The sequence below is a fragment of the Hyperolius riggenbachi genome, chromosome 12, assembly GCF_040937935.1.
Source record: "Hyperolius riggenbachi isolate aHypRig1 chromosome 12, aHypRig1.pri, whole genome shotgun sequence".
Taxonomy (NCBI): Eukaryota; Metazoa; Chordata; class Amphibia; order Anura; family Hyperoliidae; genus Hyperolius; species Hyperolius riggenbachi.
The window spans coordinates 5,869,919-5,896,343 of NC_090657.1; the positions used below are offsets into that span (position 1 = coordinate 5,869,919).

Genomic DNA, 26,425 nt, shown 5'->3' on the forward strand with positions numbered 1-26,425 from the left:
TGGGATGCATTAAAAGGGAAATAAAAACTCGAGATGTTAGCATAATATTGCCCCTGTTTAACTCTCTAGTAAGGCCACATGTGGAATATGGAATTCAGTTCTGGGCACCACATTACAGGAAAGATATTGCAGTTTTAGAGCAGGTGCAGAGACGAGCAACAAAATTGATACTTGGGATGGAAGGTCTCACTTATCAAGAAAGGTTAGATAAACTGGGTTTTTTTAGTCTAGAGAAAAGACGCCTTAGAGGGGATCTAATTAACCACTTGAGGACCTAGGGCTTTCTACCCCTTAAGGACCGGCCACTTTTTTTCCATTCAGACCACTGCAGCTTTCACGGTTTATTGCTCGCTCATACAACCTACCACCTAAATGAATTTTGGCTCCTTTTCTTGTCACTAATAAAGCTTTCTTTTAGTGCTATTTGATTGCTCCTGCGATTTTTACTTTTTATTATATTCAGCAAAAAAGACATGAATTTTGGCAAAAAAATGATTTTTTTAACTTTCTGTGCTGACAGTTTTCAAATAAAGTAAAATTTCTGTATACATGCAGCGCGAAAAATGTGGACAAACATGTTTTTGATAAAAAAAACCCATTCAGTGTATATTTATTGGTTTGGGTAAAAGTTATAGCGTTTACAAACTATGGTGCAAAAAGTGAATTTTCCCATTTTCAAGCATCTCTGACTTTTCTGACCCTCTGTCATGTTTCATGAGGGGCTAGAATTCCAGGATAGTATAAATACCCCCCAAATGACCCCATTTTGGAAAGAAGACATCCCAAAGTATTCACTGAGAGGCATAGTGAGTTCATAGAAGATATTATTTTTTGTCACAAGTAAGCGGAAAATGACACTTTGTGAAAAAAAAAAAAAAAAAAAAAAAGTTTCCATTTCTTCTAACTTGCGACAAAAAAAAATGAAATCTGCCACGGACTCACCATGCTCCTCTCTGAATACCTTGAAGTGTCTACTTTCCAAAATGGGGTCATTTGTGGGGTGTGTTTACTGTCCTGACATTTTGGGGGGTGCTAAATTGTAAGCACCCCTGTAAAGCCTGAAGGTGCTCATTGGACTTTGGACCCCTTAGCGCAGTTAGGGTGCAAAAAAGTGCCACACATGTGGTATTGCCGTACTCAGGAGAAGTAGTATAATGTGTTTTGGGGTGTATTTTTACACATACCCATGCTAGGTGGGAGAAATATCTCTGTAAATGACAATTTGTTAATTTTTTTTACACACAATTGTCCATTTACAGAGATCTTTCTCCCACTCAGCATGGGTATGTGTAAAAATACACCACAAAACACATTATACTACTTCTCCTGAGTACGGCGATACCACATGTGTGGCACTTTTTTGCACCCTAACTGCGCTAAAGGGCCCAAAGTCCAATGAGTACCTTTAGAATTTCACAGGTCATTTTGAGAAATTTCGTTTCAAGACTACTCCTCACGGTTTAGGGCCCCTAAAATGCCAGGGCAGTATAGGAACCCCACAAATGACCCCATTTTAGAAAGAAGACACCCCAAGGTATTCCGTTAGGAGTATAGTGAGTTCATAGAAGATTTTATTTTTTTGTCAAAAGTTAGCGGAAATTGATTTTAATTGTGTTTTTTCACAAAGTGTCATTTTCCACTAACTTTTGACAAAAAATAAAATCTTCTATGAACTCACCATACTCCTAACGGAATACCTTGGGGTGTCTTCTTTCTAAAATGGGGTCATTTGTGGGGTTCCTATACTGCCCTGGCATTTTAGGGGCCCTAAACCGTGAGGAGTAGTCTTGAAACGAAATTTCTCAAAATGACCTGTGAAATTCTAAAGGTACTCATTGGACTTTGGGCCCTTTAGCGCAGTTAGGGTGCAAAAAAGTGCCACACATGTGGTATCGCCGTACTCAGGAGAAGTAGTACAATGTGTTTTGGGGTGTATTTTTACACATACCCATGCTGGGTGGGAGAAATACCTCTGTAAATGGACAATTGTGTGTAAAAAAATCAAAAGATTGTCATTTACAGAGGTATTTCTCCCACCCAGCATGGGTATGTGTAAAAATACACCCCAAAACACATTATACTACTTCTCCCGAGTACGGCGATACCACATGTGTGGCACTTTTTTGCACCCTAACTGCACTAAGGGGCCCAAAGTGCAATGAGTACCTTTAGGATTTCACAGGTCATTTTTGTTTCAAGACTACTCCTCACGGTTTAGGGCCCCTAAAATGCCAGGGCAGTATAGGAACCCCACTAATGACCCCATTTTAGAAAGAAGACACCCCAAGGTATTCCGTTAGGAGTATGGTGAGTTCATAGAAGTTTTTATTTTTTTGTCACAAGTTAGCGGAAATTGATTTTAATAGTTTTTTTTCACAAAGTGTCATTTTCCGCTAACTTGTGACAAAAAATAAAATCTTCTATGAACTCACCATACTCCGTACGGAATACCTTTGGGTGTCTTCTTTCTAGAATGGGGTCATTTGTGGGGTTCCTATACTGCCCTGGCATTTTAGGGGCCCTAAACCGTGAGGAGTAGTCTTGAAACCAAATGTCGCAAAATGACCTGTGAAATCCTAAAGGTACTCATTGGACTTTGGGCCCCTTAGCGTACTTAGGGTGTAAAAAAGTGTCACACATGTGGTACCGCCGTACTCAGGAGAAGTAGTATAATGCGTTTTGGGGTGTATTTTTACACATACCCATGCTAAGTGGGAGAAATATCTCTGTAAATGACAATTGTTTGATTTTTTTACACACAATTGTCCATTTACATAGAAATTTCTCCCATCCAGCATGGGTATGTGTAAAAATACACCCCAAAACACATTATACTACTTTTCCTGAGTACAGCGGTACCACATGTGTGACAATTTTTTGCAGCCTAGGTGCGCTAAGGGGCCCAACGTCCTATTCACAGGTCATTTTGAAGCATTTGTTTTCTAGACTACTCCTCGCGGTTTAGGGCCCCTAAAATGCCAGGGCAGTATAGGAACCCCACAAGTGACCCCATTTTAGAAAGAAGACACCCCAAGGTATTCCGTTAGGTGTATGGCGAGTTCATAGAAGATTTTATTTTTTGTCACAAGTTAGTGAAAAATGACACTTTGTGAAAAAAAACCAATAAAAATTAATTTCCGCTAACTTTTGACAAAAATAAAATCTTCTATGAACTCGTCATACACCTAACAGAATACCTTGGGGTGTCTTTTTTTCTAAAATAGGGTCACTTGTGGGGTTCCTATACCGCCCTGGCATTTTACAGGCCCAAAACCGTGAGTAGTCTGGAAACCAAATGTCTCAAAATGACTGTTCAGGGGTATAAGCATCTGCAAATTTTGATGACAGGTGGTCTATGAGGGGGCGAATTTTGTGGAACCGGTCATAAGCAGGGTGGCCTTTTAGATGACAGGTTGTATTGGGCCTGATCTGATGGATAGGAGTGCTAGGGGGGTGACAGGAGGTGATTGATGGGTGTCTCAGGGGGTGGTTAGAGGGGAAAATAGATGCAATCAATGCACTGGGGAGGTGATCGGAAGGGGGTCTGAGGGGGATCTGAGGGATTGGCCGAGTGATCAGGAGCCCACACGGGGCAAATTGGGGCCTGATCTGATGGGTAGGTGTGCTAGGGGGTGACAGGAGGTGATTGATGGGTGTCTCAAGGTGTGATTAGAGGGGGGAATAGATGCAAGCAATGCACTGGCGAGGTGATCAGGGCTGGGGTCTGAGGGCATTCTGAGGGTGTGGGCGGGTGATTGAGTGCCCTAGGGGCAGATAGGGGTCTAATCTGATAGGTAGCAGTGACAGGGGGTGATTGATGGGTAATTAGTGGGTGTTTAGGGTAGAGAATAGATGGAAACACTGCGCTTGGGTGGTGATCTGATGTCGGATCTGCGGGCGATCTATTGGTGTGGGTGGGTGATCAGTTTGCCCGCAAGGGGCAGGTTAGGGGCTGATTGATGGGTGGCAGTGACAGCGGGTGATTGATGGGTGGAAGTGACAGGGGGTGATTGATGGGTGGCAGTGACAGGGGGTGATTGATGGGTGATTGATAGGTGATTGACAGGTAATCAGTGGGTTATTACAGGGGAGAACAGATGTAAATATTGCACTGGCGAATTGATAAGGGGGGGTCTGAGGGCAATCTGAGCGTGTAGGCGGGCGATTGGGTGCCCGCAAGGGGCAGATTAGGGTCTGATCTGATGGGTAACAGTGACAGGTGGTGATAGGGGGTGATTGATGGGTAATTAGTGGGTGTTTAGAGGAGAGAATAGATGTAAACGCTGCGCTTGGGTGGTGATCTGATGTCGGATCTGCGGGCGATCTATTGGTGTGGGTGGGTGATCAGATTGCCCGCAAGGGGCAGGTTAGGGGCTGATTGTTGGGTGGCAGTGACGGGGTGATTGATGGGTGATAGGTGATTGGCAGGTGATTGACAGGTGGTCAGTGGGTTATTACAGGGAAGGACAGATGTAATTAATGCACTGGCGAATTGATAAGGGGGGGGTCTGAGGGCAATCTGAGCGTGTGGGCGGGTGATTGGGTGCCCGCAAGGGGCAGATTAGGGTCTGATCTGATAGGTAACAGTGACAGGTGGTGATAGGGGGTGATTGATGGGTGATTGATGGGTAATTAGTGGGTGTTTAGAGAAGATAACAGATGTAAACAATACATTTGGGAGGTAATCTGACGGCGGGTTTGCGGGCGATCTAATGGTGTGGGTGGGTGATCAGATTGCCCGCAAGGGGCAGGTTAGGGGCTGATTGATGGGTGGCAGTGACAGGGGGTGATTGATGGGTGATAGGTGATTGGCAGGTGATTGACAGGTGATCAGTGGGTTATTACAGGGAAGAACAGATGTAATTAATGCACTGGTGAATTGATAAGGGGGGGTCAGAGGGCAATCTGAGCGTGTGGGCGGGTGATTGGGTGCCCGCAAGGGGCAGATTAGGGTCTGATCTGATAGGTAAAAGTGACAGGTGGTGATAGGGGGTGATTGATGGGTGATTGATGGGTAATTAGTGTGTGTTTAGAGGAGAGAATAGATGTAAACAATGGATTTGGGAGGTGATCTGATGTCGGATCTGCGGGCGATCTATTGGTGTGGGGGGGTGATCAGATTGCCCGCAAGGGGCAGGTTAGGGGCTGGCTGATGGGTGGCAGTGACAGGGGGTGATTGACGGGTGATTGATGGGTGATTGACAGGTGATTGACAGGTGATTGACAGGTGATCAGGGGGATAGATGCATACAGTAAACAGGGGGGGTGGTCTGGGGGGGGGGGTCTGGGGAGAATCTGAGGGGTGGGGGGTGATCAGGAGGGGGCAGGGAGCAGGGTGGGGGATAAAAAAAAAAATAGCGTTGACAGATAGTGACAGGGAGTGATTGATGGGTGATTAGGGGGGTGATTGGGTGCAAACAGGGGTCTGGGGGGTGGGCAGGGGGGGGGTCTGATGGGTGCTGTGGGCGATCTGGGGCAGGGGGGGGGGAAAAATCAGTGTGCTTGGTGCAGACTAGGGTGGCTGCAGCCTGCCCTGGTGGTCCCTCGGACACTGGGACCACCAGGGCAGGAGGCAGCCTGTATAATACACTTTGTAAACATTACAAAGTGTATTATACACTTTGTATGCGGCGATCGCGGGGTTAACATCCCGCCGGCGCTTCCGTATGGCCGGCGGGATGTTGCGGCGGGTGAGCGGCGCCAGGCGGAGGCGGAGGATCGCGTCACTGATGACGCGATCGCTCCGCCCATGCCCCTACAAGGACCGCCGCCAATTGTCAATACGGCGGTCCTTGCGGGGTGCACTTCCCGGCCGCCAATTGTACATACGGCGGTCGGGAAGTGGTTAACATGTATAAATACATCAGAGGGCAATATAACAGCTTGGCGGATGAGCTTTTTGTCCCTAGGCCTTCTCAAATGACTAGAGGACATGATCTGCGCATGGAGGAAAAACGTTTTAGCCATTTATTTAGGAAAGGGTTCTTTACAGTAAGAGTGATTAAGATGTGGAATGCATTGCCACAGGAAGTCGTTATGGCAAACTCTATACCTGCATTTAAAGGGGGCTTAGATGCTTTCCTTGCGTTGAAAGACATCCATGGCTACAATTACTAGGTAATGCCTAATGATGTTGATCCAGGGATTTTATCTGATTGCCATCTGGAGTCGGGAAGGAATTTTTCCCTTTAGGGGCTAATTGGACTATGCCTTGTAAGGGTTTTTTCGCCTTCCTCTGGCTCAACAGGGATATGTGAGAGAGCAGGCTGGTGTTGTACCTTCCTCTGGATCAGCAGGGATATGTGAGGGAGCAGGCTGGTGTTGTGCCTTCCTCTGGATCAACAGGGATATGTGAGGGAGCAGGCTGGTGCTGTACTTTATACTGGTTGAACTCGATGGACGTATGTCTTTTTTCAACCAAAATAACTATGTAACTATGTAACTATGGACACTGGACTGCACATCAGTTATCCTTGCAGCTACAACTGATATATTGTAAAAGGACCCTTGCAGTGCTGGGTTCTGGTTCAAATCCCAGTCAGGGCACTATCTGCAAAGAGTTTATATGTTTCCTCCCACTTCCTAAAAACATACAGATAAATTCATTAGTTTACCCCTAAATTGGCCCTAGCTTATGTTACTGGCATACACTACACGGTACATACATAGACTATGACTATGGTTGGGATTAGATTGTGAGCTACTCTGAGGGACAGCTAAGTGACATGACTATGTACTCTGTACAGAGCTGCGGAAGATGTCGGCAGTCTATAAATCCCGTGTCTCTGTGTCCCTGCGTTTGTGCTGCTGTGCATGTGCCCCAGGGACAGCCTGGGACAGGAGCAGGACAGCCAGGGGGCTGGTGTGGGGGTGTGTGTGCATGTGGCGGCGATGCAGACCTAGAGCCCATTTTTAAACGGGCTAAGGTCACTAGTACTAAATAATAATAAAAGGACCTTAAATAAGTTTCCTTTTTAACTGGTTCAACTGTTCTCTGTTTGAAGAGAACCTGTAACAAAAAAAAGTTCCCCTGGGAGGTACTCCCCTCGGGAGGGGGAAGCCTCAGGGTCCCAATGAGGCTTCCCCCTCCCCTGTAGCTGCAGGCAATCCAGCGCTGGCTCCCCCGAAGTGTCCCGGAATCCTCCCTCCACAAGCCTGATAAGCGCTGATTTAGGCCCCGTTCACATTACAAACGCGGATGGCCATGCGTGCAGAACGCGACGCATGCGAACGCACCCCATCCGTGCTTGTATGCGTTGCGTGGCTGATCCCATCACTGAAAAGTGAATGGGACAGCCGCGCATTTTTGCAAAAAATGTGTACAGCACGTGTTCCCGGACCGCACAGGTGCACTGTCTGATGTCGTGCGTGTCGGGCCTCCTGCACGTGTTCACGGACCGCACAGGTGCACTGTCTGATGTCGTGCGTGTCGGCCTCCTGCACGTGTTCCCGGACCGCACAGGTGCACTGTCTGATGTCGTGCGTGTCGGCCTCCTGCACGTGTTCCCGGACCGCACAGGTGCACTGTCTGATGCCGTGCGTGTCGGCCTCCTGCACGTGTTCCCGGACCGCACAGGTGCACTGTCTGATGTCGTTCCCGGACCGCACAGGTGCACTGTCTGATGTCGTTCCCGGACCGCACAGGTGAACTGTCTGATGCCGTGCGTGTCGGCCTCCTGCACGTGTTCCCGGACCGCACAGGTGCACTGTCTGATGCTGTGAGTGTCGGCCACCTGCACGTGTTCCCGGACCGCACAGGTGCACTGTCTGATGTCGTTCCCGGACCGCACAGGTGCACTGTCTGATGCTGTGAGTGTCGGCCACCTGCACGTGTTCCCGGACCGCACAGGTGCACTGTCTGATGTCGTTCCCGGACCGCACAGGTGCACTGTCTGATGCTGTGAGTGTCGGCCTCCTGCACGTGTTCCCGGACCGCACAGGTGCACTGTCTGATGCTGTGAGTGTCGGCCTCCTGCACGTGTTCCCGGACCGCACAGGTGCACTGTCTGATGCTGTGAGTGTCGGCCACCTGCACGTGTTCCCGGACCGCACAGGTGCACTGTCTGATGTCGCGCGTGTCGGCCTACCGCATGTGTTCCCGGACCGCACAGGTGCACTGTCTGATGTCGCGCGTGTCGGCCTACCGTATGTGTTCCCGGACCGCACAGGTGCACTGTCTGATGTCGCGCGTGTCGGCCTTCTGCACGCGTTTCCGGACCGCACAGGTGCACTGTCTGATGCTGTGCGTGTCGGCCTCCTGCACGTGTTCCCGGACCGCACAGGTGCACTGTCTGATGCCGTGCGTGTCGGCCACCTGCACGTGTTCCCGGAACGCGTAAGGAAACGCGTGCAGTGTGAATGGGTCTTATTTACCTCTCCCGGCTCCAGCGGGGGGGGGGGTCGCTGTTGCGGCTCTCAGCACGGAGATATCTCTGTCGGGTCCGCTCTAAAGTTTAGAGTCAATCAAACACATTTTTTAGTAGTGCCGTAGTGGTTAGCTCTCTCGCCTTGCAGCGCTGGGTCCCTGGTTTGAATCCCAGCCACGGCACTATCTGCAAAGAGTTTGTATGTTCTCTCCGTGTCTGCGTGGGTTTCCTCCGGGCACTCCGGTTTCCTCCCACATTCCAAAAACATACGGATAAGTTAATTGGCTCCCCCTAAAATTGGCCCTAGACTACAGTACTTACACTACATAATATAGACATATGGCAATGGTAGGGATTAGATTGTGAGCTCCTTTGAGGGACAGTTAGTGACAAGATATATATGTACACTGTACAGCGCTGCGTAATATGTCAGCGCTATATAAATACTAAATAATAATAATAATAATAATATATATTTACATAGAAAGAGGGACAAATGAGGAGGAAAGAGGGACACTGGGGAGCTGTCAGATGTGCTCATTATTCACAAACAATAATAAGAAGCGCTGCCTCTCCCATCCTCCCTCATTCTCTGCACTGCTCATTAGATGGCCCTCTATCCCCAGAGCCCCGCCCTCCCGCAGGACAGAGCCCCGCCCTCCCGCAGCGCTGCAGCCTCTCCCGGAGCTTCCACACCAAGCTGGATACAAAGCTGCCCGGAATCCGCCAATCACAGGCCGGGGAGGAGCTCGCGCGCCATTGGCCCATTCCAGCCGCCAGGAGACCAATCGCAGCGCTGCGCTAAGAGCCAATCACCGCGCGGCAAATTCCGCCAATCAGCGCTCAGCTGCCGGAAGGCGGGGCTGAGGGCCGTGACGCTGCTTGTCCAGCCAATCCTGAGCGCGGCGGAGGGGGAGCTGGGATGACGTCACACGCACGGCGGCTCGGCTGGTATATAAAGCGTGGCTGCGCAGCCGTGCGTCACTCGCTGTAGCCGCTGCTGGTTGTTGGAAGACGGAGACATCTGTGGTGAGTGTGATCCGGGGGAGATAGAGCGGGAGGCGGCTGTATGGGGGGGATTGTGCGTCCCCGATCCGCCTCTCACCGCTTCATCAGCACGGCTGCGGGGGGAGGGGAGGATACTGCTGGTGGGGAGCCGTCCAGAGAGGCTCCAGCCTAGGGGGGCAGTGTAGGAGGGGGCACAGAGGCTCCAGCCTGGGGGAGCAGAGGTGAGAGAGGCTCCAGCCTCAGGGCGCAGTGTAGGAGGGGGCAGAGAGGCTCCAGCCTCAGGGCGCAGTGTAGGATGGGGCGCAGGGCTTGGTAGAGGTGAGAGGCTCCAGCCTAGGGGTGTAGGAGGGGGCGCAGAGAGGAAAAAGGCTCCATCCTCAGGGTGCAGTGTAGGAGGGGGCACAGGGCAGAGGTGAGAGAGGCTCCAGCTTCAGGGCGCAGTGTAGGAGGGGGTGCAGGGCAGAGGTGAGAGAGGCTCCAGCCTCAGGGTGCAGTGTAGGAGGGGGCACAGGGCAGAGGTGAGAGAGGCTCCAGCCTCAGGGCGCAGTGTAGGAGGGGGTGCAGGGCAGAGGTGAGAGAGGCTCCAGCCTCAGGGTGCAGTGTAGGAGGGGGCACAGGGCAGAGGTGAGAGAGGCTCCAGCCTCAGGGCGCAGTGTAGGAGGGGCCCCAGGGGCAGAGGTGAGAGAGGCTCCAGCCTCAGGGTGCAGTGTAGGTGGGGGCAGAGGTGAGAGAGGCTCCAGCCTCAGGGCGCAGTGTAGGAGGGGGCACAGGGCTGAGGCAGAGGTGAGAGAGGCTCCAGCCTCAGGGTGCAGTGTAGGAGGGGGCACAGGGCAGAGGTGAGAGAGGCTCCAGCCTCAGGGCGCAGTGTAGGAGGGGCCCCAGGGGCAGAGGTGAGAGAGGCTCCAGCCTCAGGGCGCAGTGTAGGAGGGGGAGCAGGCAGAGGTGAGAGGATCTAGCCTTAGGGTGCAGTGTAGGAGGGGCTGAGTCAGAGGTGAGAGAGGCTCCAGCCTAGGGGTGCAGTGTAGGAAGGGACACAGAGGGGAAAAAGGCTCCAGCCTAGCAGAGAAGATCATTTAGCTGATGGAGCAAATGAGTTGGATGTGGGAGGAAGCCCGGGTGCTCTTCATGCAGCTAGTGTTGTGGCCCGGTACCAGCCTTGGTGCTAAGCTCTTGCCATTCATCTTAGCTTTTCTGGCTTTGGACGATCGATCAGTGGCTTAATGTAGTTTGTAGCAGTGCTCTGGGCTTGGCGTTGAGGAGTCAGAGCAAATTTGGGTACTTTGAGTCGGAGGTGTCATAAACTGAGTCGGATGATTTCTGTACTGACCCCACAGTCCTGGTTTGTGTACTTTCTGTTTTGTTAATAAGCGCCACAGGAAATTTAGATGTTAAAGGACTTCCGAGGCCAAATTTAATAAAATCACACTGTACCTTTTTATTATCAGAATCCACGGAGGACGTCCTGCCCGTCCTTCGCTCCGTCCCGCCATCAATGCAGGATTTTCCGCTCCCCTATGGCTTGGCCCGACCCCACCGAACGGGTCGCATCGATTCCACCTGTAAGATGGCCGCCGCCATGCTCCGCGGCTGCGCAGTACGCTTTGCCGCTAGCGCGACTGCGCAGCCTATTGCCCGCCTTCCGCCGCGTATTAGGTCCCGGCATGCTCCCCAAGTGTAGGGCAATAGGCTGCGCAGTCGCGCTGGCGGCAAAGCGTACTGCGCAGCCGCGGAGCATGGCGGCGGCCATCTTACAGGTGGAATCGATGCGACCCCTTCGGTGGGGTCGGGCCAAGCCATAGGGAAACGGAAAAACCTGCATTGATGGCGGAAAGGAGCGGAGGACGGGCAGGACGTCCTCCGTGGATTATGATAATAAAAAGGTACAGTGTGATTTTATTAATTTTGGCCTCGAAGTCCTTTAAGTGTCTGAGTGATGTCACTATTGATACTGAAGCTGTAATTAGCTGTGCTATTACAAATGTTCTTACTGAATCCCCAACAGGGCTGCTCAAATCCGGGAGATACCCAGATAGTTGCTATCCGTATATCTCCCAGTAAACCTGGGCGGGGGAGTCGATCTTACCTGTCTGACGTCTTTTTCAGTCCGTCCCTCGGCACCTCTGACGATGCGGTCCAAGTGGCGGTCATGTGATTACAAACACTTCCTCCTTCCGGGTTGAAAGGAGTGTTTGTAATTACGTGACACACATCACGGGAGACGCTGAGGGACGGCCAAAGAAGATGTCAGATAGGTAAGATTGACCCCTCCCCCCCGCACAGGTTTACTGGGAGATATCTGGATAGCAACTATCCAGGTATCTTCCGGAATTGAGCAGTCCTAATGCCCAATCCACATGTATTCATGCAATGGGGTCCTCTTCTCATACCAAGTTATAATTTACTGGGGCTGCTGTCTTCTGGTGCTTAGCCCCGCCCCTGCTGAAAGACGTCGTGGTGTTCTCTCTACCCAAGATAAAGCACATGGTACTTTTCTGCAGGGGTGGGGCTGTGTGCCAGAAGGCGGGGCTGAGGGTGGGATTTGGGGGTAAAGGCAATGGGTAGTAACTTGCTATTAGGACTTGTTGAATAATGTACACTGGAGGACAGATTTAAATGGTCGCTTCTATAAAATTACCAGTTTCCTAGAAGACTTGGTCATGCAGCATATGGAATAAATTGTGTAATTTTTGTAATTCTAGGTAAAATATGGCTCGTACAAAACAAACTGCTCGTAAATCCACTGGAGGAAAGGCTCCTCGTAAACAGCTTGCTACAAAAGCAGCCCGGAAGAGTGCGCCCTCTACAGGTGGTGTGAAGAAACCCCATCGCTACAGGTAAACCTTGCTGGGATCTTGGTTGTCCTCCATCTACTCATTAAAGCATACCTCAAGTGAAAAATGTAGTTGCTTGCCATGGTAGTGGAAAGTCTCTAGAGTTCCTGGATCCTTGCACAGCCCACCATGCCAGTACAGGGCCCCTCTAAATGTATTCAACGAAAGCTTGTTTCCTTGTGACAAGTGCATCTGGGCTGATCAAGCATGTAAGGTCTGAGCATGCCCAGTAGAGAAAAAAGCACTTGTGTACAGAGTATAAAACTTGGTTTAAAGGATACAAGAGCCAAATACTAGAGAAAGGGGGGGGGGGGGGGGGACGCATGCATATAGTATCACCTGTCCTGATGTCCACCCGTTCCTCCATATCTTACGTAAGAGCTGCCCGGTATCCTTTTCTTGGCCGCTGGAGTCAGGCTTTACTGCCCTCACCGGGCTGCACGCGTCCTGCAGCACGTGTCTGTGGCTGGGATCGCTGTGACATCACGCACGGTGTGCTCCCTGGCCTTAGGTGTCTGCAGCCTGGTTTGTGCAGTGAAGCATGACTGGTGAGCTGGAAGAGGATTGGGGGGGAGGCATTAGGACAGGTGAGTATATTGCTGCTCCCCGTTTCTCTAGCTTAATTTCGGCTCTGGTATCGTCTAAGGCCCCGTTCATACTTGCGTTTTGGCAAATAAACGGACCGGCTCCTGATCGGATCCTGACCTGATCAGAACCATACGGTTCCGATCCGGTCCGTTTGCATCAGGCATGCATCAGGCTGCCATCCGGATCCGTGGGCAAAAAATAGCGAAATTTAAAAAAAATTGTTGGGGTCAGCAGAAGGTGCACCTGTAGAATCAGGTTCCTCCGCTGTAGGCCTCACCTCCGACATTCTGCCAAACAACTCCAGCACGTCTGTCACTGCTGCTCCACTCCAGACATGCTTGGCTCATGTGTCCCCATCTGAAATGGCCGCTTGGATACGCATAGGAAGTGGGGTAGAACGTCAGGTTTTTTTTTAGGCAGTGTGTTCTGTGCCTTCCGTTTCCCATTGGTTTCTGTGTTCCGGATGGTGCGGTCAGGCTCAGGTCCGGGTGCGTGGGCCGGAGATCTGGACCCAAAAAATAGCGCATGTTGGAAAAGAGTCCGGATCCGATCCGGCTCTGTACTGTACGGAACGGACACGTGTGAACGTCCGTATAGACTTTACATTGCTATGCGGAACGTATGTTCCGTTTGTACAGTATGCAGTCCAGATCAGATCTGGAAAATCCGGATAGCGAACGCTAATGTGAACCGGGCCTTATGGTTCATGCCACAAAATGTATCTTGGGAGGGAGAGTACAAATTGATGTAAACGGTTGTTCACATTTTTGCTGCTTTAAAACCCGTCTGAGGCTTTGTACGCTGCAAATCTGTAAAAGCCATAGCAACACAAGAAGAAACATGTCGCATGCTGGACTTATAAGATCTATACTGTGGCCTTGTATCATTTTGTGTATCTGTAAAGCAACTGATAAGTCGGCTTCCTTGTGAGTGCCTCTTATTTGGCCAAACAGAACTGATTCAGAAGATCTCACTCTAAAGGGGGTAGATTTTGTGAGTTCTTAAACCCCCTGGAGGTTATGCAGACTGTTGGCAGCAGAGCTTACACTCCTGTACACTGGCATGCTTCTCCCTGTGTCAGTCTCCATTGCTGCGGGGGTCTGTACCCTGTGATCTGGGGGCATGTACATTACATGACTACATACAAGCCACAGGGGGCGCAGTCCCTGGATGGAGACAGCAGTGCACCAGCAGATAGAGAGCACACTTTACATGGGGAAAGGGGATTTCAAACTAAAATCTATTAAATCCATTTGCAGCGTATGACAGTAATGGGTCCCTCTCTGGTATTTTGATCAGAGGAATGGATCTGTTACAATCTAATGCCAGTGTATCGTCACACTTATTCAGCCTTGGCAGGTTTTGATTGGTCTATTTTAAGCTGCTTAATTTGCCTTCAAAATTAGCACAATCCTGCATCAATTCACATTTTCAATCTCCCTGGCCATCCCCACTCGTGTTCATCGTGTTGGTTGAGGTGCACTTGGAGTTCTCCACTGCTTTCCATTCTGGTGGAATCTTTGTTCATGCGTTTCCATCATCCGTAGATCTTTCTAGCAGCTGCTGTAGTGGGCCTGTGTCAGATCAGTACTTGCACCCAGTGTTGCCCCAAATAATGGCATGGTGTTAGTTTTATTGTAAAATGCTTTTATATCTTACCAATTTTTTTCTTTTTGTCATCAGACCAGGAACTGTTGCTTTGCGTGAGATTCGCCGTTACCAAAAATCAACAGAGTTGCTGATTCGTAAGCTGCCTTTCCAGCGACTTGTGAGGGAAATAGCGCAAGATTTCAAGACTGATCTTCGGTTCCAGAGTGCGGCTATTGGTGCCCTGCAGGTACACATCACATGCCAATACCATGCTCTTTTATGTACTCTATCGGGATGTACTAAGTCTGTTTACAGAAATCTGCACAATGCTTGCATGAGTGCTTGGTATACGGGAACTGTATGACTAACCAGTAGGGTCTGCACTTTAAAGTGGATGTGAGAAACTTTTACTCATTGCATAATTGTGTTCGTTTCGTATAGTTTATAGGGCATTCCTCAAGCCAAATACTGTTTTTAATACTCTATGAACTAAACAAGCCTTGCCCACAGCTTCTCTGGAGAGCCTTGGCACACTCAGCCTTTGTAGCAAGGGCTTATGGGAGCTTAGTCTGGGCAGGAGGAGGTTACTAGCCAGAGATTTCAGAGGGGAGGAGGGAGGAGTGAATTTGTAACAGGCTGAGGGCTGGAGATATAAATCAGCTTGCCTGTGTGTAATTGACAAACTGAACATGGTGGCTGTCGTATCACAGGGATAAATCATAAACTGTTGAAGCGGTTTGCAGCTAGATTTGCTGTGTAAACTATCTAAACTTTAGACAAGTTACTTGTTCTAGTTAGCTTTTCATCTCGGATCTGCTTTAAGCAGGTTAAAGTGACTGTCCATTTATACATGGTATAGGCTTCAAGTATAATTATTGGTTGAAGCCTTTATTTAGTTATTGTGGCTGCTATCTCTCCCTAATGCAACTTCCCTGCAAGAATGCAGCAATAGACACTAGACATTTTGTCCTAGACTATAATGTGGTGCTGTTTTGGCTGAGAATTGTGGATGCCAGATTCTTAAAGGATACCTGAAGTGACATGATGAGATAGACATGTGTATGTACAGTGCCTAGCACACAACTCTGCTGTGTTCCTTTTTTTTTTCTCAGCCTGAAAGAGTTAAATATCAGGTATGTAAGTGGCTGACTCAGTCCTGACTCAGACAGGAAGTGAGTACAGTGTGACCCTCATTAATAAAAAAATTCCACCTATAAAACACTTTCCTAGCAGAAAATGGCTTCTGAGAGCAGGAAAGAGATAAAAAGGAATTATCAGTGCGGGTCACTGTAGTCACTTCCTGTAAGGACTGAGTCAGCCACTTACATACCTGATATTTAACTCTTTCAGGCAGAGAAAGAAAAAGGCACACAGCATAGTTATGTGTGAGGGCTCGTTTCCACTGTAGCGGTGCAGAATCGCCTGGATTCCACCGCTGAAGAAATCGCATGCGGCTGCGTTTTTCCGCATGCAGATTTCCCCGCGATTTCGCATGGCAAGGAGCCAGGCGAATTTAACCATGTCACTGCCTGTGTAAAGTTCCATTGCCTTTCATGCGACATCGGGGGGAAATCCGCATGACAAAGCCGCATGCGATTTCCCTATTGAATGCATTAGCGGCGATTCGCCCGCATTCCTGCCGCACGTGAAATCTGACGACCCTGTCGTGCAGATTTTTCCCGCACTGAAAAACGCTGCCGTCGCACATGTGGAAACAGCCCCATCCACTAACATTGAGTATGCGAATCCGCATGGAGTGCCCGCATGCGGATTTGCTATAGTGGAAACGAGCCCTGATAGGCCCTGTACAGTCACATGTCTCATGTCACTTTGGGTATCCTCCCTAGCGGTATCCGACCATAAAAACATGCTGAAAACAGTATAAAAGTGCATACACATCAATACACTCCTGCGCTGTATACTAGACCCTTGCTTGACACATTTTGGCAAGTTACAGGAAAAACATTTTTATAAAAATATCACTTTTTGCACAGAAATCCTGGTAAAATTGAACGCCAGGGAGGTTATTAATGCCGTCTCAATCTCTTCAGTTCCCCTAATAACTTACCTTGCTAATATCTTGTCTCTCTTGCAGGAGGCTAGTGAAGCCTATCTGGTTGGACTGTTTGAAGACACCAATCTCTGTGCAATCCATGCCAAGCGCGTGACAATCATGCCCAAAGATATCCAGCTTGCTCGCAGGATACGAGGGGAGAGGGCATAAAAGCCAAGCTGAAAGTGTTTTTATAGAAAATTCTGTACAATACTTTGGTTTTCATGTTTTATAAACTGTTAACTTACAAACCATTCCATCTGCCACTCAGGTGAATGCTTATGAAGGCTGCCCCGGATTACCTGCAGAATTTGGGTACTTTCTAGGGAAGGGCAGCAGGTGCTTTTTTTGCATGAGTTTGGTGGCTGTTTCATGGTGTTCGGCAGCCAATGCAATAACTTGTCTTGGGATCCCTAAGCTCCAACTCAGCTGGGGCCAAACAAAGCTCCTTCTGACTGCACAAGCCTGGGACAAGGGCTCATTCACTTTGTATTGTGCTTGTGTTAACTCACAACTGAAATGATGGGTATGGAGGCTGCCATATTTCCTTTAAACAATACCAGTTGCCTGGCAGCACTGCTGGTGTATTTGGCTGCAGTAGTGCCTGAAACAAGCATGCAGCTAATCTTGCCAGATTTGACTAAGTCAAACACTTGATCTGCTACATGCTTGTTCAGGGTCTGTGGCTTAAATAGAAACAGAGAATCAGCAGGGCTGCCAGGCAACTGGTATCGCTTAAAAGGAATCATGGCAGCCTCAATATACCTCTCTTCAGTTGTCCTTTAAGTCATTTTACAGGGTCTTTCTGTAAATTTTTGTACAACTTTAGATTGTCCTGAGTGCTAGTCTGATACACTGTGGAACATGTCGGTCATTGTTTCACTGTACGTCATAGCTGGTAGTTAACTCCATTCCTGGTGCTTCTGAAGTGCAGACTGATGTGTTAACAAGGCAGCTAAACACAATGTGCATTTATGAAAGCTATTTTATAGTAGTGTCAATATTTTAAATTAAATGTTTTACATTCAATTGATCCTTCTGGAAGTGTCATTTGTTTTGTTTACTGGTATGTAACATAGGAGTCACTTTTACAAAAATAACTTTATTTAAATAGGTAGAAATTACATTCATCGTCAGTAGTGGAAGCTCTGGCTGCAGAAGTGTCAATTTCAGTCACACAAACCATTCTGTATGCTTGAATCCTGCAGCTGAAAATAGAATGTACACAGTAAGTAAGATTATTATATACTTAGCTTCTGTTGCCCCCAAACAATACAATCTCTCTAAAAACATTTCTGGTTTGGTTTTCTCCCAGGTGTCAATCTTCCTTCCATATTCAACTTTGGGGCTTATTTCCACTATACCTAGATAAATCCACAGACAAAATGCGTGTGTGAATTTACATGCGTGGGAAAAAAATTTATTTTCCTATTGCCACTCATCACTGACATCCGCAAGCAAAAACTCATACCTGCTTAAACATAAACCTCCCAAAAATTGTTTAAAGGATACTTTAAAGAGAATTTGTACTCTAATATTCTTACACTAAAAAGCATACCATGCTATTCCTTTTTCCTGGGCCCCTCTGTGCTGTTTCTGCCACTCTCTGCTGCAATCCTGGCTTGTCATTAACAGTTTTAGGCAGGGTTTACAAACTAACCAGCTTGTGATAGGCTCACATAAGCAGAGTGTGTGAGTCATACAGAGCCTGCAGAGGGTGTGTATCGCTTCTATCCAATCACAAGCAGCCCTGCACATTCCACACATTCAAGCCTTAGCCGGACAGACACGACAGAGGAAAGGAGATAAGATTTATTACAGAGACAGTGCAATTAGGAAAGGCTGCAGTAAGCCAGAGCACATTAGAACAGGCATAGGAACTTATAGGATAGAAGAACTAAGGCTGAAAAATTGTTAGTGTCTCTTTAAGTGACATAATTAAATAGACATGTGTATGTACAGTGATTAGCACGCTAATAACTAGGCTATGTTCCTTTTTTTTATTTTTTTTCCTCTGCCTGAAAAAGTTAAATATCAGGTATGTAAGTGGCTGACTCAGTCCTGACTCAGACAGGAAGTGACTACAGTGTGACCCTCACTGATAAGATATTCATCTTTATCTCTTTCCTGCTCTCAGAAGCCATTTTCTGCTAGGAAAGTGTTTTTATAGTTGGAATTTCTTATCAGTGAGGGTCACACTGTAGTCACTTCCTGACTGAGTCAGGACTGAGTCAGCCACTTACATACCTGATATTTAACTCGTTCAGGCAGAGAAAGAAAAAAAGGAAAACAGCCTAGTTATTAGTGTGCTAGGCAATGTACATACACATGTCTATCTCCTCATGTCACCTCAGGTATCATTTAAAGCAAATTTCACCTGTAAAGGAAACATGCCCATTGAAATGCATTGAAGAATGCAAATTCACATGCAGCTAATGCATGTAAATTTGTTAGTACCTACTAGCTCTTAAAAAAATGAGCTAAATTTTTAATGTGATCCTGTACCCAGCTGCAGTTCTCACTTTCCAGTTCCCTCCTCACCATGCTGCTGCCCCAACTGTAACAAGACTATTCGCTAATCCTATCACAAGCATTCCATGACTATATAAAGCTGGCGATGGCTGGCTAGTGGGAGAAGCTTGCTGAAGAACATGCAAGTGCAATGTACAGTGTCAGTTGATTCATAGTTCTACTTCTATTAAAGTAAATCTGAGATGAAAAACTGACAACTTTCTATATATCTAAAGTTTAGATAGTTTACACAGCAAATCTAGCTGCAAACAGTTTATAATCCTGTGATACAATGAGAGCAGCCATGTTCTGTTTGTCACAGGCTGAGGGCTGGAGATGCTATCAGCTTGCCTGTGTGTAAATTCACTCCCCTGTACATACAGTTACAGGCCAATTGCCTCACTATAACCCCCTCTCCATGAAATGGATAAAGAGATCACCACATAAGAGTAACTTCCACTGGGTGGAAACTATGTGCCTGCCAAGAGGAGGACTTGTAACAAACACCCCTGGGGGTACTTCGGAAGGGGGGGGAGGGGGGTCCTATCTAGGTATCTCCCATCCTCCTCCATCCCACAGTGGTCTCGCTCGATATCCCTAAATGGCAGGCATGTAAATGACTACCTTCCCGGCTCAGCTGCAGTAGCAGCTCTCTGATCGGGATGAGGCGGAAATACCAGATCCTAGTCAGATCCACTCAGATGTGCAGACTGGGAAGTCACCTGCGCAGCAGAGCAGACCCGGTTGGATTTGGCTGTTTCCGCCTTAGTCCATCGGGGAGTCACTACTGCGCTGGAAAAGGTAAATATTGCAGGTAACACAGCACAACAAATTGTCAGCTGTGGTTTTGTAGGGGCCCAGCAAGACCACTGGGGGGGAAGGGAAGGTGGATGGGGGAAGCCTCGGTAGGAGTCTTCCCCCTCCTGAGGCCAAACATAATGCAAGGTGGGGAAACCACTTGAGCACCAGATTTGGCCCACAGGCCAAAGTTTGACATGTATGCAGTTTTTATAAAAATCCCTGATACTATTGCATTAGCAAGAGCTTGTTCAAATGGCTAGCATTGAGAAGTCTAGTGAGTTTCAGCCATAAGTCTGAAACCCACTATATAAACGCACACACAAACAGCACACTATACACAGCAGACAGCTTGGTTGAAAGGGTAAAAAAAAAAATCTGTCTAAGTTGAAACTATTAGGCCTCTCATTGACAGGCAGCCCTTCCCGTCAGCTGCTCTGCACCTGCTCATTAGTGGTGGTGGCCCCTTTTTCAGAATTTATCTCTGGTACAGAAAATCACTGGGGTGTAAAGTACCTGAGACAAGGCCACATTAGTAAAATATACTTTTTTTTTCATTTCAATGTCACGTTAAAGAAAAGAAATAGAAGTGCAAGTTCTCACCTATTCGTTTTATCATCTCTTCACACTCCTTGTGATTAATGGTCTCAAACACAAAACAGTTAAAAGATTTTGTATCAGGAGTTCCACCCGTATCACTGAAACAGAAACAATGGGTTAGATTTCACGTATAAAAGTTATGCAAAATGCTTAGACTCTGTTCCCACTAAAGTAGAGAATGGACTCGTATAGTCAGTTCACTCATTGCTAACCGGACAGTGAACGGCTAATGTTATCCATAGGAGCTGATCACACTTGTCACGCTGCATCACATCTGTGGCAGTAAGGGGGCTTTCACATGTAGAAGGCGTGCAGAAGCCGTTCTCCTGCGGCGTGCCATCGGATGTAGCGATGCAATTCAGCGCCGGTAGTAATTCAGCCTGACGGGAAAACACCAGCTCACAACTATTAAGTTGAATTAATACACAACGTCGAGTGTGAAAGTCTATGGACTTTCATTTTACCTTGGTTAACGCAAAGTTCGGCTTTGCGTTAAACAGGCTCTAGTGTGAAAGACCCACAAGAGGAATAGACTTCTGGGCAGTTTGTGATAGTCCCAGACAGGTGGATGTGGTCCCACATATAGCCTATGGGAAAGCCATCTGCCCTGATTACTGCAGACATACTGTCTGCTCCCGCTGGCCTCATGTGAAGAGGAAAAAGCATGTCTGTCTGATGCTGCATTTTTAAGAATGCTCTGAATTACTCTTCAAGAGACTCTAAAGCCATTTTAAAAACTAGTTTTTACATGTTATTTAGCTTAAGAATGATTGTCGGTGCTAAAACGCCACATTCCTGCGGCAGAACAAGGGTTTTATAACCCCCAAATCCTAGCGCAAAAATACAACTTTCAAAGTCTTGGATTTTGCTGCCCGGGGAGGCAGAGCTTAGTGCTGTAGCTCTGCCTCCATTTGCATCAATCCTCTGATCTCCGCCTCTTAGTGAAGGAAGAGAGGCGGGGATTGACAACAGTAGAGGCAGAGCTACAGCCCTAAGCTCTGCCTCTACCAGGAAGTGATCCCTGGTTTTGCCCCGGGGATTATAAAACCCTCGTTCTGCCACGGGAGTGCAGCGTTTTAGCACTGACAATCATCTTTAAAGAAGTTATCAAGATAAATGGTCAAAATGAGCTTTACTCAGCTGGGGCTTTCTCCAGCCCCTTGCAGCCGACTGTCCTACATTGACCACACCCCGCCGCTGTCGCCATGCTCCGTATTCAGGCTGAGTGCGGGGTCGGCCTTACTGTGGCTGCGCGAAGTGCCACTGTCAATTATGGCCACGTGGGCTGCGGCAAACTTGGGTTCGCTGTGGCCATGATTGACAGCGGCGCAGCCACAGTTAAGCCGACCCCGCACTCAGCCTGAATATGGACACCGGAGACTGGGACAATGGCGGGGAGCAGAGCGGTTGGCCTCTGCACCGTGCAGCGAGACTGGGACAACGGCGGGGAGCAGAGCGGTCGGCGTGGCGCAAGGGCCTGGAGAAAGCCCCAGGTGAGTAAAGCTCATTTTGACTATTTATCCTGATAACTCCTTTAAGCTAAAATAAAAAGGTAAAAAATAGTTTTTAAAATGGCTTCAGACTATCTTTAAAAGTCCCACTAAACCCAAATATAGAAAATACACATAATGCTGACAGCATATTCCAAAAAAGCATTATAAAGAGCACATACCCCACTGAAAGCACCCGATGAGAGAGACACAGGGGACATATGCAATTCACTTTTCTCCTAGGAGAAGATTTTTCTTCTTTGATTTAAAATACATTTTTAGCACTTTGAAATGGGAAAAGTGCCACACAAGTAGGTGGAAAACAATTATTAAAATTATTTTGAGTATTTTCTTGCTGGTGGTTTAAAATGCATTTTATGACAACAAAAATATCACCTAGGAGAAAACCCAGGTGAAAAAGTGAATTGCATATGGCCCAGAGAGAGAAACAGAACGTGTGCTTTCAACAAAGGCTCGCTACTATAGAGATACATGCAGATAAATTAAAGTGAGTGTTTACTATTTCAAAAATAAAAAAGTCAGATACTCACCTAAGGAGAGGGAAGGTTCGTTCCTAATGAGCCTTCCCTCTCCTCTCCCGGTGCCCGGTCCCGCGCAAGATCCCCCGTGGCAGTATTCGACCATTTCGGTCAAATACTGCCACTTCCGCATGCCGAAGGGAGCTTTCGGGAGCACTCGGGCTCCCGAGGACGGGCCGCTCCATACGACGCATGCGCGAGCGCCCTCTGACGCACTCGCGTGTGTGTAGTATGGAGCGGCCCGTCTTCGGAAGCCCGAGTGCTCGCGAAGACCTCCGAAGTCCCTGCGGCGGCGGACGCGAACAGGGGAGCCAGCGCAGCACCGAGGGCACCGGGAGAGGAGAGGGAAGGCTCATTAGGACCGAGCCTTCCCTCTCCTTAGGTGAGTATCTGACTTTTATTTTTAGATTGGTACCCATTGGCTTTAACAACCCAAAGCTTAGCTTTGTACATGACTGTAATGAATAGCAGAGATGCCGCCGCATGGGAGAGCGGCATGGCGGCCATCTCTGCGTCCCAGCCAGCCGCTGCTGCCGCGCAGCAGCGTGATGCTGCCTTGCCTGGTCCTACTAGTGCACACAGATGGAGAACTGCGCACGCCAGGTGACAGGACCTTTATGCTGCTAGAAGAGGAGTCAGCTGATCATGCCGATCAGCTGACTCCAGCTATGCTCCGGATTGGCTGACTGGGGCGGCGCTGTGGAGCGCTTTTAGTATATTATAGGACTCGCTTGTCACTTGCAAGTTGTCTGCTGTTGCGAACATATACGTGTGAGCGCTCAGACCTGAGTCAGATCCCGCAGTGTGTTAGAACCAGCCGGAGCTGGGAATTCACACTGAGTCAGATTCCATTGATAGCTTTAAAGTACTACCGATTGCTACTGTTTATGTGTTCGACTAGTTCCCAGGTGTTGAGACCAAGGACCTCACACCTAAGACTAGGAGATTGCTATATTGTTACCATCATCTGTTATGCTGGATACACACCATGCGTTTTCACGTTCGATGCGTCCGTCGATACGAGTCGATTCGATTATTTCCGACATGTCCGATTCGCAGTTCGATGGATCGTTAGGTCGATTTGCCATACTTTACATGGCATTCGACCTAAAAATAATCGAAATGCGCTCGGAAATAATCGAATCGACGCGTATCAACGGACGCGTGCGACGCGGAAACTCATGGTGTGTATTCAGCATTAGACTAGTTCCCAGGTGTTGAGACCAAGGACCTCACACCTAAGACTAGGATTGATTTATATACTGTTACCTGTTATGACCTCTGGCTTTCCTGACTACTCTCCTGTTCTCCGATTCGGTACTTCCGCCCATCTGATTACCTGTTGCCAACATTGCCTGTACCTGGATACCGAATCAGTCTTCCGCTTCTGTATTTTGTCTGTCCGTGTGTTGCCGACCTGGCTTGTCTGACCTTTCTGGCTGTCACCTAGCCCCTGAGTGATCAGCCTTACTGTATACCTGTGACGCCTGCTCTTCAGGTGGTTATTAGCTGCTAATTCAGGCCTATGGTCGCCAGCTCCACTGGAGACCATCGTGCAGCACAGTCAGTGGGTCTCTACCTATCCAAGGTCCACTGGCTGCAGTACAGTTTGATTCCCTGCCTCTCAGGGAATCCTTGGCTGCAGTACAGTCTGATTCCCTGCTCCTCAGGGAATCCCTAGCTGCAGACCAATCATCTATATTACTCCAGACAGTGATTCCTGCTCCTCAGGTATCCACTGGCTGCAGTACAGCCTGATTCCCTGCCCCTCAGGGAATCCAAGGCTACAGAAGTGTTTGCATCTCCCGCTTCTCGGGAGATCATCTCTCCAATTACTGTTGCACAAAACACTATATCACATTGGGTGTCCTGTGTCTAGCTATACTAGTATTATTGGTGATACTGCAGATCAGAAAAATCTGTGTTGCTGACACCAATCGTTACAAGGACTTTATAAAAAATACTCACATTGCACATAAAGCAAATACCCTTTTGTTATCCACTCTGCGGCCCACGCTGGAAATGTCTGGGTACAAATAGTGAAACAAGACCTGTGGAAAATAGTTGTATTCTGCAGTTTGTTTTCTTTCTTTGCAACACATTATTACTATATTTGGTAAACATGCAAAAGATATAAAGTATCTCACAAAAGTGAGTAAAACCTCATTTTTTGGTAAATATTTTATATGTTTTCATTGGACAACACTGAAGATATGACACCTCAGTACAATGTAAGGTACTGTACAGTATAACAGTGTAAATTTGCTGCCCCAATAGAATAACTCAACACAGCCATTACTATCTAAACTACTGGCAATAAAAGTGAGTACACCCCTAAGTGGAGAATGTCACAATTCTGCCCAATAATTTCCTTCCTCGGGGTCATGTGACTGGTTAGTGTTACAAAGTCTCGTGTGTGAATGGGAAGCAGGCGAGTTAAATTTGGTCTTGTCACTCTCACACTGGTCACTGAAAATTCAACATGGCACCTTATGGCAGAGAACTCTCTAATGCTGAGCATACACGGTAAGTTTGTTTCCTTATCAATCGAGCCGCTGATGGCCAAACAGGTCTCCAGACTTAAAGGACACCTTAACCAAGAACCGAGGGGGATAAAGAGGCAGCCATATTTATTTCCCTTTAAACAATACCAGTTACCTGGCTGTCCTGTAATCCACTGCCTCTATCTATTTTAGTCATAGACCCTGAATAAGCATGCAGATCGGATGCTTCTGACAGAAGTCCGACATAACCTAGTTGCACTTCATTTGCAAATTGTGTGCTCATTTCAGGTGTGTGATCCAGATACTACTGCAGCCAAATAGATCAACTGAACTGCCAGGCAACTGGTACTCGGTTGGCTGATGGTGTAATGGTTAAGGGCTCTGCCTCTGACACAGGAGACCAGGGTTTGAATCTCGGCTCTGCCTGTTCAGTAAGCCAGCACTAATTCAGTAGGAGACCTTTGGCAAGTCTCCCTTACACTGCTACTGCCAATAGCGCGCGCCCTAGTGGCTGCTGCTCTGCTCTGGCGCTTTGAGTCCGCAAGGAGAAAAGTGCAATATAAATGTTATTTGTCTTGTCTACTTTTTACAAGGAAATAAATATGGCAACCTCTATATTACTCTCAGTTCAGGTGTCCTTTAAACCTTATTGAGCTTCTGTGGAGCATCCTCAAACGGAAGGTGGAGAAGGGTAGGTCTCTGAAATCCACTAGCTTCGTCATGGAAGAGGATTCCATCCAGTGGCAACCTGTGATGCTCTAGTGACCTCCATGCCCAAGACAGTTAAAGGATACCTGAAGTGACATGTGACATGAGACAGACTTGTATGTACAGTGCCTAGCACACTAATAACTATGTTGTGTTCCTTTTTTTCCTTTCTCTGCCTGAAATAGTTAAATATCAGGTATATAAGTGGCTGACTCAGTCCTGACTCAGACAGACAGGAAGTGACTACAGTGTGACCCTCACTGATAAGAAATTCCCCTTTTTATCTCTTTCTTGCTCTCAGAAGCCATTTTCTGCTAGGAAAGGGTTTATAGTTGGAATTTCTTATCAGTGAGGGTCACACTGTAGTCACTTCCTGTCTGAGTCAGGACTGAGTCAGCCACTTACATACCTGATGTTTAACTCTTTCAGGCAGAGGAAGAAAAAAAGGAACACAGCCTAGTTATTTGTGTGCTATGTACTGTACATACACATGTCTATCTCATGTCACATGTCACCTCGGGTATCCTTTAAGGCAGTGCTGGAAAATAATGGTAGGCACACCAAATAAGGACACTTTGGGCAGAATTTGGACATTCTTCAGGGGTGTATTCCCTTTTGTTGCCAGCAGTTTAGACATTAATGTGTTGAGTTATTTTGATGGTAAAGCAAATGTGCACGGTTACACAAGCTGTACACTGACCACTTTACATGGTATCACAGTGTCCTATCTTCTGTGTTGCCCCTGGAACAGGTATAATAAAATATTGCCAAAAATGTGAGAGCTCTACTTGCTTTTGTGAGATACTGTATATACACAACACATTCTATTTAAGTGAGAA

General features: G+C 47.7%; 2 protein-coding genes across 5 annotated transcripts in view; one reads left to right on the forward strand and one right to left on the reverse strand.

The window, feature by feature from the left end:
- Window positions 1–9,292: 9,292 nt before the first annotated feature.
- H3-3B (H3.3 histone B) lies at window positions 9,293–17,469 on the forward strand. The gene is made up of 4 exons (XM_068262530.1): window positions 9,293–9,395; window positions 12,074–12,208; window positions 14,477–14,630; window positions 16,479–17,469. The coding sequence occupies exons 2-4, from the start codon at window positions 12,081–12,083 to the stop codon at window positions 16,605–16,607; spliced, it is 411 nt and encodes a 136-aa protein (XP_068118631.1). The 5' UTR covers window positions 9,293–9,395; window positions 12,074–12,080; the 3' UTR covers window positions 16,608–17,469.
- Window positions 17,470–17,527: 58 nt separating this feature from the next.
- LOC137542384 (uncharacterized) overlaps window positions 17,528–26,425 on the reverse strand; it is a 104,929-nt gene continuing 96,031 nt past the window's right edge. For 3 of the 4 annotated variants that reach the window (XM_068264252.1, XM_068264253.1, XM_068264250.1), the window contains exons 14-16: window positions 24,343–24,425; window positions 20,349–20,443; window positions 17,528–17,644 (exon numbers count right to left, since the gene is read on the reverse strand). In XM_068264252.1, coding sequence (XP_068120353.1) covers window positions 17,610–17,644; window positions 20,349–20,443; window positions 24,343–24,425 — 213 coding nt within the window. In that variant the 3' untranslated portion in view covers window positions 17,528–17,609. The remainder of the gene's footprint in view (window positions 17,645–20,348; window positions 20,444–24,342; window positions 24,426–26,425) is intronic. The other variant, XM_068264251.1, reaches the window with a different exon arrangement.

Coding starts and splice junctions, on each gene's coding strand:
- H3-3B (XM_068262530.1), top strand. CDS start 12,081: ATGGCTCGTACAAAACAAACTGCTCGTAAATCCACTGGAGGAAAGGCT. Junction 12,209..14,476: donor AAGAAACCCCATCGCTACAG/GTAAACCTTGCT, acceptor TTTTGTCATCAG/ACCAGGAACTGTTGCTTTGC. Junction 14,631..16,478: donor CGGCTATTGGTGCCCTGCAG/GTACACATCACA, acceptor TCTCTCTTGCAG/GAGGCTAGTGAAGCCTATCT.